We start from the raw sequence: 14675 nt of genomic DNA, 5'->3' as shown, positions 1-14675 counted from the left end.
ATTCTTTTGAGACATACTTGGCTATCCGTTTTCCTAGTCTTAATTTTGACCTCCTAGGTTTATACTAACCTTCATCATCAAGGACATGTCAAATGCATAGCTTAAACACGGACAATTAGGGATGGACACAAATACCACCCAAATTTTCTTGTCATTTACCGTTCGTATTTATATGTTTTAGTGTGATTGTACCACTTCCGTTAATTTTCGTTACAAAGTTTGAGTAAAAAAATGTGTCATTCGCAACAACAGATGTGAGTCATTTTTCAAAGATTTTCCACTTAAAGACCGCTAAATGACTTAGGGCCGGGAAAGAACTCAGTTGACTAATACCGTGAACGTATGCTTTTCTTCCTCTAAAACAAGTTGTACACAGTTAACGAAATTCTTACCCCAAGTCGTAAGTTGTCTAGGGCTCTTGGAGTGGTGACAATACGCATGAAGAAAATTATCACGTGCCAGCAAATGATGATTTTGATATTCTAACAAAGATTGACAGAAGCGGAACATTCACACTAAAATTCGAGACTAAGTGGTGAGTTGGCAAACTCTTTTATTTAGGTGTATTTACGCATACCCTTAGAGCAACTCTAGCGTTGGAACCCTTCCCCCTGGCAATACACTATTCAATCCACCTAATGAACAGTAATTGCCCTTAATGAACAGTAAGTAGCCCTGGCAATAGATTTTGCATCTCCACCGTTACACTTCTATAGCCCTGGCAATAGGCAATAAAATATTAGTATTTTTGTTATTTATAAAATTAATACAAAATAATTTTAAATGTAATATCGGATAAGATTTTTAATCGTTCTCGTTACGCCACGTGTCATTATCCTAAGTATTATTAAATAATACAAAATAATACAATTATTGGTGATGGATTTCTGATAAGATTATTAACCAATCACGTCGCGTCACGTGTCATAATCGGTTCACAATCTTTGAGGATAGATTTCCATCAGATTTTAAACGAATGACGGCATGCCACGTGTCATAATCTGTTAACAATCTTTGATGATAGATTTGCATCAGATTTTTAACGAATGATGGCATGCCACGTGGCATTATGCAGAACCTAATCCTTTCTGAATCTTCTATATAATCCACCATCCATCTTCACAAATCTCACACCAAAATTCTCAAGATCTCTATCATTATTCATACTTTCTACTTCCTTATTCACAAAAATCAGTATCAATATTCATAGTTTCTGTTTCTTTCTTTCAATGTCTTCTTCTTCTTCCTCAAGGATGATGTGGGAATTGAATCAGGAAGAGGAAGACTTGTTTAACCAATCAGAATCAATGTTCAATCACCAGGGGGTAAGAAATGAGAGGGAAGAAGATGAGGAGCGTCAAATGAGAGATGACGAAGTAAGAAGGGGCAGAGCCATTCATTCCCGTCGAGTCATCCAAGCTGCGGCTCAGATCTGCAGGCCCAGCCGTTCCGGAAACCTTGATAGAAGCAGGCAACGACGAGGTATGGAACTCTTGGATGATTATTTTGTTCCTAATAGTGCATTCCCTGATTCGTACTTTAGACGTCGTTTTAGAATGGAACGACATTTGTTCAACAAAATCATGATTGCTATTTGCAACCATGATTCTTATTTTGTGCAAAAAAAAGATGCTTTTGGTGCTATGGGTCTACTGCCGGAGCAAAAAATTACTGCTGCCTTGCGGATGCTTGCATATGGAGCATCTGCAGACCAAGTGGATGAGATAACGAGGATGGGGCAATCAACCATTCTTGAGTCCCTGATGAGGTTTTGCGGAGCAATCGAATCTATCTACACCGCTGAGTACCTCTGCAAACCCACACACATGGACTTGGAGCGGCTGTTGAAGAAGGCGGAGATGCGTGGCTTTCCTGGGATGATTGGAAGCATTGATTGTATGCACTGGACGTGGAAAAACTGTCCAAGTGCATGGCAAGGCTGACACGCCCCGACCCCGATATTCCTCGAATACCAGGATAGGCACGTGCTGGCCGACACCCGAGGGTGACGAAAGCCATTTATTAAGTGCAAATGTTGAAAATAAAGGATAAATAAGGTTTATAAATATAAAAGAATAATGAATATGCAAATAAGGACCGTGTTCAGAGCACACCACTAATCTAGAACACTAAAAGAAAATAATATAAAATTGAATGAAACGAAGGAGTGGGTCCTACACCGAGAGGACTCGAAGATGCCGATGCTGAAGTGCCTGGACGTCGGGATTGTATGCCTCGATTCTAAGTCCTGAAGGGGGCGCAAAACAAACATGAGTGGACCAAGTTGATATATATATATATATATATAATAAAACAGTTATCAACATACTAACCCCCAGGTTTTATGAAAACACAAATATATAATGATAAACATAGGTTTTCCGAAACCTAGCATGTCGTGCAATATCTCAAATCATAAATCGCATAAATAATAAACACTAGTGAATGTCCGATATAACACTTCAGGCCCCATGCCGGCTCCCCGTCTCTGAGCACACAGTCAGAGGAAAATACACTTCAGGCCCCTTGCCGGCTCCCCGTCTCTGAGCAGACAGTCAGAGGAAAACACACTCCAGGCCCTATGCCAACACCAAACCGTCGCCCGGGACGGACCGGATCTATCCCTACGTCCCGTAGCGGAAAGGACCACTAGGTAGGTATAAAACCAGTGAACATACATATATTGAAAATCAACTTCATAGTATAAAGTCATCCATCATCTATACTATAAAGAAGTGTTCTAAACATGTTCTAAATATCATATCGTCATCCATCAGATATTCTATAAGAACATGGGTTATAGGAAAAATAGTAATAATTCAAACTAGCCTCAGTAAGCATGTTATCTCGTAAAACGTTTCATAAAACATAATCATCAAATCATGCTTTTCATGTATGCATTTCTACTATCAAAACATGCATTTTTAGAAGGGGTCCACTCACAGTACTTCGCCGTCGAAAAGCCACGTCATCTAGCGAAGAAGGAAACGCCATCGATAATTGCCCCTAAGCACATAAATGGTACATTTAGTCAAACTCTACTCAAACGATTGAATTTGGCAAAACGGACATCGGGAACGGGTTCAGGACGTCGAAATTAGCCTAGGAGGGGTCCCGCACGAAAACCGAAAAAGTCAACCCCGAGGTCAAAGTCAACGGTCAAAGTCAACTTTGACCGTTGACTGGTCAACGCTGACCTTTGACCGGGTCAACGGTCAACGGGTCAGGGTCAACGGGTCAACGGGTCACGGGTCAACGGGTCAGGGTCACGGGTTTGGGTTTTAGGGTTTTGGGTTAGGGTAAATGGGTTTGGGTATTGGGTTTGGACTTGGGTTGGATCCGGGTTGGGCCTAAGGGTTTGGGTCTAATGGGTTTAGGGTTAACGGGCCAGAGGCCCTAAAACAAACGGCCCAAAGGCCTAATTACAAAGGGTGTTGGGTTGGGCTGCCCAGGTTTTGGGCTTGGCAGGAAAGGCCCAAAGGCCTTGGGTGTTCGCCGGAGTCCAAAGAGGGAGAAGACCGAATTTCGGCCGGAGAATTCCCAAGCTCCGTTGGAGCTCCAAACTCAACCAAAACATGTCATTCAATATACCAAATTGAAGCCCCGAAGGTAAGGAATCGAAATATACCCTTGGTTCCCGTCATTGTGGCCGGAGTTGGCCGGAAAACAGCTTGTAAGCCACGGGTGTCCGCCGGAAACTGGGTAAGATTCAAATGAGCATAACTTATTCAATACTCAATGAAATTAGGTGAAACAAAAAGGAAAGTTGTAGTACTCAGCGAGACGAAGAGATTGATACCTTGCACGCCGGCCAACTCGCCGTGGTTTGGCCGGAAATCGCCTCGAAAGGGACGGTGCTCGCCGGAAAATTGGGAAAGAGTCTTCGAGGTGGTTTCTTCGTGGTTTGACGTCCAAAACACAACCATGGGGTTCGAAAAGAGCTATAGGTGTGGGCTTGGGTGTGTGTGTGTGTGTGTGTTCTTGTCGGACCGAGAGGGGGGATGGAGAAATCACAGAGGAAGAAAGAGAGAAGAGAGAAGAGAGGAGAGACTTTTCAGAAAAAAAAGGAAAAGGGAAAGGGATAGGGAACCGGGAACAAAACAGGGGGTGGGCCCCTTGGGCTCACCAATTAAGGCTAAAAACAATTTTAAAATGGAAAGTATCCCCCAAACTTAGTGAAAATACAAAAATACTCATTTTCTTACGTAAATCCCGGGACGGGATGTTACAAAGGCGCTTACGGGGACAGAAAAGGGGCAAAAAGTATCATTCTGGAGGCGGTGGCATCTTTTGATACATGGATTTGGCACGCCTTTTTCGGGGTCCCGGGAGCTCAAAATGACATCAACGTTCTTGTCTAATCCCCAGTGTTCAACGATGTCCTGCAAGGAAAGGCACCAAAAGTTACATATGAGGTCAACGGACGTATGTACGACGGGCCATACTACCTAGCTGACGGCATCTACCCGCGCTGGTCAACATTTGTCAAAACAGTGCCACGTCCGCGGAGTGCGAAGGAAAAACACTTTCCAAGCTGTCAAGAGGGGTGCAGGAAGGATGTGGAGCGTTGTTTTGATATCCTCCAAGCTCGCTGGGCGATCGTCAGGGGTGCTGCCAGATTGTTTGATGTAGAGTCGCTTCGATCCATCATGATGACGTGCATCATTCTTCACAACATGATTGTGGAAGATGAGTACGATTATGAAGCTGTTGATGAATATGAGCGAGACCCGATGAACAATTCAAGAACACGTATATATTGTGCTCATGACGCCACCGATGAGCCCGTGCAACATGAGCCATTACAAAGGGATGGACGTTACAATGAAAGGCTCATTCAACGATATACTGCATTTCAAATGCCAGACATGCACAATGCCCGACAAATTGACTTGATAGAGCACCAGTGGGCATTGAAACAAGCTGAAGATAATTAAGTTCATTTTAGTGTGTTATTTTGAATTTGGTATGTTTATGTTATTTTATTTGGTGTGTTTTATTATTTGGTATGTTTATGTAATTTTTTTATGTTTATGTTTATGTAATTCTTAGTATATGTAATTCTTAGTATGTTTATGTTTATGTTTATGTAATTCTTAGTATGTTTATGTTTATGTTTATGTTTATGTAATTTTTTTATGTTTATGTTTATGTAATTCTTAGTATATGTAATCTATGTAAAGGACTTTTAATTAGAACGATGGACTTTTAATGGACTTTTAACAACATAAATAACTTACCAAATTAATTCTTAATATAAATAACTTACCAAATTAATTTGAATAAATATTCATGAACATGGAAACAACATAAATAATACAAACAATAAATAATAAATTACAACCCAAAGTGATTGGAAAATTATGGGCTCCGATTACAAAAAGTACTCTATTCATCATCACTTAACCAATTTGTGCTACTAGGATGATCTTCTCTTGCGGTGCTAGAACCACCTTGGCTTGCTATTGTTTCTCTTGCACGCCTCCTTCGCACCACGTCCGCTTTCTCTGACTTCCAAAAAAATTTAGAATTTGGAGACTTCCAAAAAAATTTAGAATTTGGAGACTTCCCTTCTAAAGACATGTTCATAATCTCACGATCTTGTTGAGCCCGTCTTTCTTCTCTAACATGTTCCCTTTCTTGCCTAAGTAGCTCTCTTTCTCTCTCATTAGCATTCTCTCTCAACAACTGCTGCTTTTGATGCCTTATCAGCCTTATCAGCCTCATCTTTCGCCAGTTCCCTCGCCAAAGTCAATTCACCTTGGCGAGTAAGTTCTTCCATGAACTTTGCATAATCGTTCTTGGAAGCACTCCTTTTTCTCTTTGAAGCCTTCTTAACTTGAGGCCTAATTGGAAAACGGGTCGAACCCGACGCTTGTTCAGGGAGGGGCGTTTCGGGCACTTCTTCTGCATCATCTTCATGAACATGATCGGGTGAAGAGTGTAGAGGGGTGCTGTTCATGTGCACTTCTGGACCGACTGGCACAACTCTAAATTTAGGACAATCTTTGACAATATTCCAACATTCCCACCGGTTGAATGATTTATTTTTGGTTTTGGTTTTGGCAGCATACCAAGCTTGTGCTTGAAGTTCCTACACAATAAAAATAAGTAACAAATAAATAATACAAATAAATAATTATAATGAAAATAATTAACTAGCAAATATATACATATATATATAAGTAACAAATATAATGAAAATAAGTAAGAAGGCTTCAAGTTTAGTAAATAATGAAAATAAGTAACAAATAAATAATTATAATGAAAATAAGTAACACATAAATAATGTAAGTGATATTACACATAAATAAATAATTATCATGCAAATGTATACCTAGCAAATATATATATATACATGTCATGTTAATCATAACATGGGGCTAGAGTTCCAAGTTTAGTAAATAATTTTAACCTTAAATATACACATTTTTTTTTCTTAATGTAAGTGATATTATACATTAATTTTAATGAAAATAAGTAAAAAATAAATAATACAAACAACATAACAAATAAATGTAACAAATAAGTAACAATAACATAATTATAATGTAACAAACAACATAATTATAATGTAACAAATAAGTAACAATAAATAATAAATTTTTTACGTAACAAATAAATAATACAAACAATAAATAATAAATTATGTACATAACAAATAAATAATACAAACAAATAATTATAATGTAAATTTGGGTATCAAATAAATAATATATTGTTACCTGATCCGAGTAATTTTCCCCACTTCGAATATTACTACTAGCTTGTGCCAAGGCGTCTCTCCACGTACTAAACGATTGGCTAAGTAATTTCCAACGACTGGACATCGATTCTTTGGTTCTTTTCCGAAAATTGGTATGAATAAGACTCCACATTTCTCACAACTGCATCTCATTACCCGTAAGCGAACTATGAGTAACTTCAACCCAGCTAGTACACAATGCAACATCTTCAATAAGCGACCAATTCGTACCTGCACCAGTGGTCATTTTGTTGAAAAAAAATGGATTCAAACTTTGAGACAAAGAAAGGAATGTGATTGAAAGTAGTTGAGAAAATATGAAATTGTTGTGTAAGGTAGATGATAATGAGAAGGTATTTATAGAAAAGTAAAAACAATTTTTTTTACAATTTTTTTCAGATTTTTCAGATAGTTTTTTGATTTTTTTTGAATTTTTTACAATTTTTTTTAAAATTTTATTCAATTAATTAATCTCTGCCGTTGGATATAAAAAAATTTGAATTCCAACGCTCCAGATTGTGCCACGTGTCACAACGGTAACTTTTCAGATTTTTTAAACTATTTTTTCATTTATTTTTTAATTTATAAAGCATTTTAATATCCACTGTTGATCTCAGATCGAACGGTGGATATTAAATCTGACACTTTTTTTTTTTTTTTACCGTTGAGATCTATCGGTCCACATTAAGTGACCGTTAGGATCTAACGTACCGTGGGATGCCACGTGGCTTCCCAACGGTAACATACAAAACCTTTTTTTTTTTCTGATTATTGTGTCAGGACGCGCCCCCACGCGCGGGTGGGGTGCACGCGCCTGACACAAAAAAAATTAAATAATACGCTGACGCCACCCTGGCGTCAGCATGGCGTCATCCCACCTCGGGCTCAAGGCCTGTCAATTTCTCACGGGCCTGGCCCTCGGGCCTCCCCCTTCCCCCCGGCTCCCCCACGCTGGAGCCAACCCAACTTCACTCGGGCCTCCGTTTTGGAGCCCGTCCCCCGAGCTAAACCCCACGCTGGGGATGCTCTTAAGAGTCCACATATTATGAGTGATGCTAGAAAGATCAAATTTTTTAAACTAAATTGTAAACCAAATGATGTGTCACCAATAAGAAACAAACACGTTAATCAATACTTAACTAATAATTCAATCATCTACAACCATATCATTTAGTTTGCAAATTTGGTTAAAAAAATTTGGTCTCCCTAACATATACTCACATATTATTTGTGCTCAACTAACATTCGACTCATAGTCAACTTCAATCTAGCCTCTCTATAAATTAGAGCTTTCCATCTTAGCACCCCAACTGTCCATCTTCTTCTTCTTCTTACCAAAAAAAAAGTAAAACACCACCTGCATTGCAATCTGTATGTACTTGATCGTGCTCTATTCTCTGAGAGATGAATCGATACCAAACTCTTCTTTCATGGCGGCATCCCACGAAATCTGCTACTTCCTCTGGTGAATCAGTACCATCTCTCAGTAAACACCGCCATCTCATCACTGGTCTCCGAGCTGGTCAACTTTCTGTTGTTTTTGTACCTACTCTTTCCCGTCCTCCTTTCTATTTCATTCTTTTCCCTACTGACTGATGATTCCCTTTTTCTAATCTGTTTTGACATCTCTACTTGTTATATTAATTAATCAGGGTATTTCTATTTTCAAAGACACTGAAACTTGTGTTCAAATGAAACTATCAGGTTCTGGCACTTGAATACGATGCTATTTCATATTTTCGTGGTGCATCTCCGAGTATGAAGTTCCTATCTATTTTGGTTCATGGTGTGTGGTTGCTTAAGTTTAACACGGGGTTGGCGTTTGTTCGTGGTGTATGAGTATCTAATATGGTTGTTTGGAGTGTTGGTTGTGTAACTTCATACTTCGTGTAATTTTTTACAGATGAAAAAATAAATAAAGATATGACTTTGGAATAAAAATTATAATCCTTAAATTTCCTCATCGAAACGCGGGGTAAGCGTAATTAGCTAAGTACTTGCAATCCCTGCGGGTTCTTCTTCTCTTCTTCAAGAATTGCAGAAGTTGACATAACTATGAAATTTATAGAACATGTGTACCATGATAACCAACTGAATACTTCAACTTCTTTATTCCCCTTATTTTGCACTGATGTTTTCGATAAGTAAATCTTTTCCGAATGAAAGAAAAGACGAATAAATACATCTTCCTAGCCTAAAATTCACATATCTTGAAGGCTCTAAACAATGATGAACATGAATTGAACTACTTTGTCATCTCTGATAGTGCATGACAACAATAGGACTCCTGACATTGTGCTTCCCATCCATCCAATTTAACTCTCCAAATACGTAGTCTTCAGGCCCTTGAACCTTAGGCTTCAGAACAACGTTGAACTTCTTCTCTTCGCCACTGCTCTTGAATTGCAAGGTACTAGGCTTAACTGTAACAGAAACTCCCACCGGTTCCTTGATACGAACTACATATGTGCCCGGAGAGCCGACGTTCTTAACCCTTCTAGTCACGGTCACTGGTGTGTCACGGAGATTGGGAACTGTTATAGAAGGATAGTTAAAATCAGAAAGACTATATGCCTTGGAACATTTGTGTGGCTCTTTAGAAAACACTTTGAGCAGCGTTGCATTGTAGCCACGAGCGCATAAGAAGTTTAAGTAATCATCGGTAGTTAGGTCATAAACAAGTCCAGGGTCCATCGCACGGTTTGGTTGAACATGTCCTGCACCATAAGCAAACGGTGTTGCTCTGGCCTTGGATGAGTCCAGCATTGTGCCCTTGCTGTTATCTCGTTTGCTTGCTGCAGAAGGAACCAAGGAATAAACTTAACCATTCGAACACAAGTGAGACAAAATTATGGTGCCTTAAATCAGAAGGGGAAACTTGTACCGGTGGTCATGATTGCAGATTTAATAGCTGCAGGGCTCCATGTCGGGTGAAGGGTTTTCAAAAGACCGACAATTCCAGATACATGAGGGCACGACATGGAAGTTCCGGATTGTGTATTGAAAGATACACGCCGGTTATCGAACTTCTGACCAGTTGGCCCGGTTGCTTGAGTATAAGCAGCAATTATACTCACTCCTGGCGCTGTGATATCAGGCTGATGTGCAAACAAGAATAAGTTAGACTAATTTGAAGAAGCCTTATAGTACATAATAATGTCAAAGGAATACCTTAAGGATTGACTGCTCAATGGCGTTAGGTCCCCTCGAAGAGAATGAAGCCATAAATGGAGCTGGCTTTGTTCCTTGTTCCGTCTTTACACGATTAATGTAAGCCATAGGATTCCTGGTGGATTTTCATTGAATGAGAGGCTAGAATTAATCATGAAATTTTCAGGTAAAAAAAAAAACGTAATGAAAGATCAGTATATGTACTTGGTGGACTTCATGTAGGCAAAGACAGATTTTCCGTCAGAATAATTAACGTGTGAAGCCGGAAGCAAGTGAGGATCAGCTATGATTTCATTCCCGCTTAGCTTATCATTAACCAAAATCATACCAACAGCGCCTGCAAGAATAGCTTGTTGACCCTTCTCGGCTCTTGGATTTTGCCCTCGAACGCAAACCAAAATTTTCCCCTTTGCCTTCTTTTTATCGAGGGTTCCAGGTTTGCAGAGATGGCTGAAGAAGTTCGAGAAGATACAGTTAATGTACATTATGAACGGCATATCATTGAAAATTGATGTTACTCACGCTTCAGAACCAGACGCATTAGCAGCTTTAGCATCGCATGCACTTATCAATGGGTAGAACTTTTTAGCTGGCAAAGCTGCAGAGGAAAGACTTGCTCCCTAGTAACAGACGTTGGAATACTATCAGTACAACGAGAAGAAATTTCATACCTGTAAAGGATTTCATTTCAAGTACAATGCCTAAAAGAATATGGTAAGGATGTTAAACTGTTCGTGTTGTAAATCAATGTGATTTCTCTAGCATTATTCATGATGATGAACAGACTAACAGCGATTAGGGTTAATTGTTTACATAAAACTGTGTATTTGCACACCGACTACCATATCATGTCATAGATTAATGTGACCCCTGTAGCATTACTCGTTACAATAAACACACGACTAGCGATTAGGGTGTTAGATTTATGTACCTTGAGATGCTTCTTGTTGCCAAGAGTAACATAACTGGTGAACTCGCGATCAATTGTGCTAGCTCCAACTGTGAGCATCCACGGTGACACATTCGACACTGACCCAGGAGTAGGACCTGAATTCCCAGCTGAGCTCACCACGGTAATCCCCTTCTGAACAGCATGGAAAGACCCTATTGCAATCCCATCACTTAAAAACTCCGCAGCTGCACCACCTAGAGACACCGAGAGCACATCAACACCGTCATTAATTGCAGCTTCAAATGCGGCCAAGATGTCTGCATCGAAGCACTCGTTGCCATTGATTGGAGGCCAGCATACTTTATACGCAGCCACGCGAGCTTTTGGGGATCCACCCTTTGCAGTGCCATTGCCATTACCGAAAACACTTACTCTAGGAACAAAATTACCACCTGCCGTTGAAAGGGTGTGTGAGCCATGACCGGAATGGTCACGAGCGTTGGGCTGGATGGACTTGGCTGCAGTGGAGTTAACCATGGAAGCATACGCGGCGTATCCTTTGCTGAAGTACCTTGCTCCGATCAGCTTCCTACATAGGTGTTAATCCGAATTAATTAGCCATTATCGCCTAGTTAAACAACAGCATTAACGAAATTAAATAACGATGTGATGTGCATTAAGCAAATGAACAAAACACAGCAACAGATCTAAATATGATATTAACTGGTAAATAATTGTTTAATTGGATTAGATTAGTTCAAACCCAAATGATTTTGTATGATACAAACATTACTAGCATAGTTGGTATTACGTCTGCACGTGATGCAAATGTACAAAATAAACAATGATCCAGTTGACTTATTTTCCAGTTTTATTGGGTACAGTTGGCCAAACAAAAGCCTCTAAATGTGGATATAAGTGAGGAAATTGCTTTTCTTGTCATCTAAAAATTTTCTTTTGATGACGCCCAAAACATATTTTTGCCATCACAATTCCAAAATATTCTTGCCGTCCGACCTGGAGAAATTTTGTAGTGTGCCCAAACTATGGAATAATACACTACATGTTATTATACAAGTGGAATAACATTTCAAAAATAAAACTTTCTTCAACATTTTTATTAACATATAATGAATTCTTTGTTCTGAGTACAATAAAAAGTTTTTCTCCAACATGATATGTGATAAATTGCTAAAATATATACAATACTGGAAAAAGAGGTGGGAGACACAACTTTAGGGAACTTTGTACCAAGGACCCACCTTTGTTTTCAAACTTTATATCAAAGTTCGCGTTTTAGATAGATGTAGCCCGACAATTCCCAATGTATGCTATTTTACTTTTCAAAAGTCAATTACCCAATCACTTTTCACGTGAATGAAAGCTGCTCCTAAGTAGTAGAAACCAACATATTGGTGAGAACCTATCCTACATTACTCGGGCAAGTGTTTAATAAGTGAAGTGCTAAGAACAGCCGTTCACTTGCACATAGTTTAAACAAGTGCCTAATAAGTGAAATATCAAGGCAGGTCGTTAGCGCGCACACATTAAGTGGGCAAGTATTTAATGGACAACGCTAATGATAACTGCTTGCATGAATGAGTAATTTCTAGTTGTTTATGCAATAAGGCATCAACATATATTAACGGTCAGTAGTCGTCCGAATAAGAGACGGACTTGAGTACGATTCGATTACAACTTTTTGGTATTTTCACCTTACATATCAAGATTCTAAATTAACTGAATATACAAATTGGGACCAATGAACCCTTAAAACGATGTAATCTACTTAAAAAAATGAAGTCTCTGAGAAAAAAAGCAAGAAGTGGAGAAGAGAATGGACCTATTGCAACGAGAACCATCTTTGGTGTCCAGCTGACAGATTCCACGCCATTTAACTGGGATTGGTCCCATCCCTTCATCGCTAAAGCTCTTTGATTCCGGCCAAACACCTATCACAAAACCAATAAAGAAAACATAGCACCCAACAAGAAAATGTCAGAAAGCATGATTGACAAATGACTAGTGTTGCCGACCAAATAATATGCTATACATAATGGAAAATTACTAGAACGCATGGAGAAAATATGCCAAAGAGAAGAAATATTCAGAAATAAAACTAGTTATAAATTTTTATTCAGGAATAGAACTAAAAGACCTCAAATAGACAATAATCGTATATAAATTATAAATTTTGTATCAATTTCTTGTCTGTTTAGAATATCCTTCCAATTCTATTTTAATTAAAATTCTACAGCCACATTAATTTGTTCATATTTCCGAGAAAATTCCAATGATGAAGAAATTAGAAGCACAATCTCGACTGATCTGCATTTCTTACTGTAGTTAATTTCTAACAAATAAATTCTCTTTTTATAGTGAAGTAAAACAAAAAAGGATTACATTTGGTTTGTTTATAATTCAGAGAAATTGACATCAACTTGCAAAATGCTTTAAAATATGAAAGTGGTTTGGTCAAAATCATTATGGTTAGGTCAAAAATCATTTGGGTTGGTAGGTTTTTAAAAAATTATAACATTTGAACCTAAACTATCATATATCACTTCCCTGAACTTTTATATAATATGAAAAACGTTGAACTAATGTGTTTAGGTCAAATACTCATGCAACATTTATTCGTGCAGAAATATATCAAGGAAAGCAAGGAATGTGGTCGATTTTATACTTCAAATAGTACAACTTAACCTAAATTGTAAAGCAACAAAATAATTAAGATTACCAGTATCAAGGTTTCCGATAATTGTATTTGCACCTAACCGTGCCTTCTTCCAAATAGAGCCGGCCCGGATTTCGCCGTTTTCTTCCAATTGAAGAAAATCCCATGAACGAGTTGTGTGTAGTGTTCTTCCTCTGTTTGGGAAAACAGACACAACATTTGGATCCTCTGCAGTTCACAGAAAATGCATGGTGAAAAAAAAAAAAGAAAAAAAGAAAAGTAACGTAGGAAAGAAAAGGAAGCTGCAAATAGAAATATTACTTGCAATCTGAGCAGCCTCCTCATCATCCAAAATTGCAGCAAAGCCATTGATATTTCTCGTATATGAGTAAAATATTGATTCCTGTGCCCTTTCATTGCTGTTGAACAAATTGGAACAAATGAAAAAAAAAATCCAACGATATTAGCATGGGGAGAAAATTCAAACCCTACACAGAATGCATATACCTTCCCAAAACTGTTCCAAGAAGATTGTAATGAGAATTTGTCACGCTATCGAGATCGGCGGACAAAGGGTCCAGAACATGAGGACCTGCTCCTAAGTACACAATGTAAGACTGAAACAAAGAAATCATTTCAAGGCCATTAGTGAAATTTGACCAGACCGAAACTTCAAAAACTTAATTCGGCGAAATGAAAGAATGCAATGCATGCATACACTTTTGGCAGCATGTGCTGGAATATGAAACAAGGAGATGAGAAGAACTGAGAGAAGAAAAGAAGGGAGAATTGAAATTCCCATCTGCCAATATTTTGTAAAGAGAAGAAGTGTGCGTAGAAAGAGGCTCTTCCTTCTCTTGTTTTTAAAACTCCGTTTTTGCCTGTTTTTGGAAGCAAAAATTGCTTCCTCCTTCTGCATTAATAACGGAAAGTGGTGGAATTTCCTCCAATTTGAAAGTTACCTTTTAAGGGAATTTGAGTAATTTTGGGGAGATATAATTAAAAAAAATAAAATCAGTGGTTTTATGTATTTATTTTATCTGGATATATGGTTGGATGAGATTTCGAAATTTTTGGTGTAAAAATCAGTGGTCTCAAAAAAGGGCAATTGACTATTTTGCAAATAACTATGTTCTCCATTAGTCAAACACCATTTTGCTGGATTATATATGAAGTTGATTGAGATTGTG

At 38.4% G+C, this 14675-nt stretch overlaps 1 protein-coding gene across 1 annotated transcript; it reads right to left on the bottom strand.

Annotated features, from left to right (window-relative positions):
• Nucleotides 1-8826: 8826 nt before the first annotated feature.
• LOC103931494 (subtilisin-like protease SBT5.4) lies at nucleotides 8827-14404 on the bottom strand. The gene is made up of 11 exons (XM_009341005.3): nucleotides 14204-14404; nucleotides 13993-14102; nucleotides 13807-13904; nucleotides 13549-13713; nucleotides 12652-12760; nucleotides 10848-11397; nucleotides 10439-10536; nucleotides 10121-10366; nucleotides 9917-10031; nucleotides 9630-9843; nucleotides 8827-9540 (listed from the first exon to the last, which is right to left on the bottom strand). Exons 1-11 carry the CDS (start codon nucleotides 14402-14404, stop codon nucleotides 8999-9001), a joined length of 2448 nt encoding a protein of 815 aa, XP_009339280.2. The 3' UTR covers nucleotides 8827-8998.
• Between the last annotated feature and the right edge of the window lie 271 nt (nucleotides 14405-14675).

This window comes from the organism of the source record quoted next, unplaced genomic scaffold (genome assembly GCF_019419815.1).
Source record: "Pyrus x bretschneideri cultivar Hongxiangsu unplaced genomic scaffold, Pyrus_bretschneideri_v1 Contig51, whole genome shotgun sequence".
In the NCBI taxonomy this organism is placed as follows: Eukaryota; Viridiplantae; Streptophyta; class Magnoliopsida; order Rosales; family Rosaceae; genus Pyrus; species Pyrus x bretschneideri.
The sequence above is the reverse complement of the archived record's forward strand: the minus strand, read 5'-3'. Positions and strand labels throughout refer to the sequence as shown.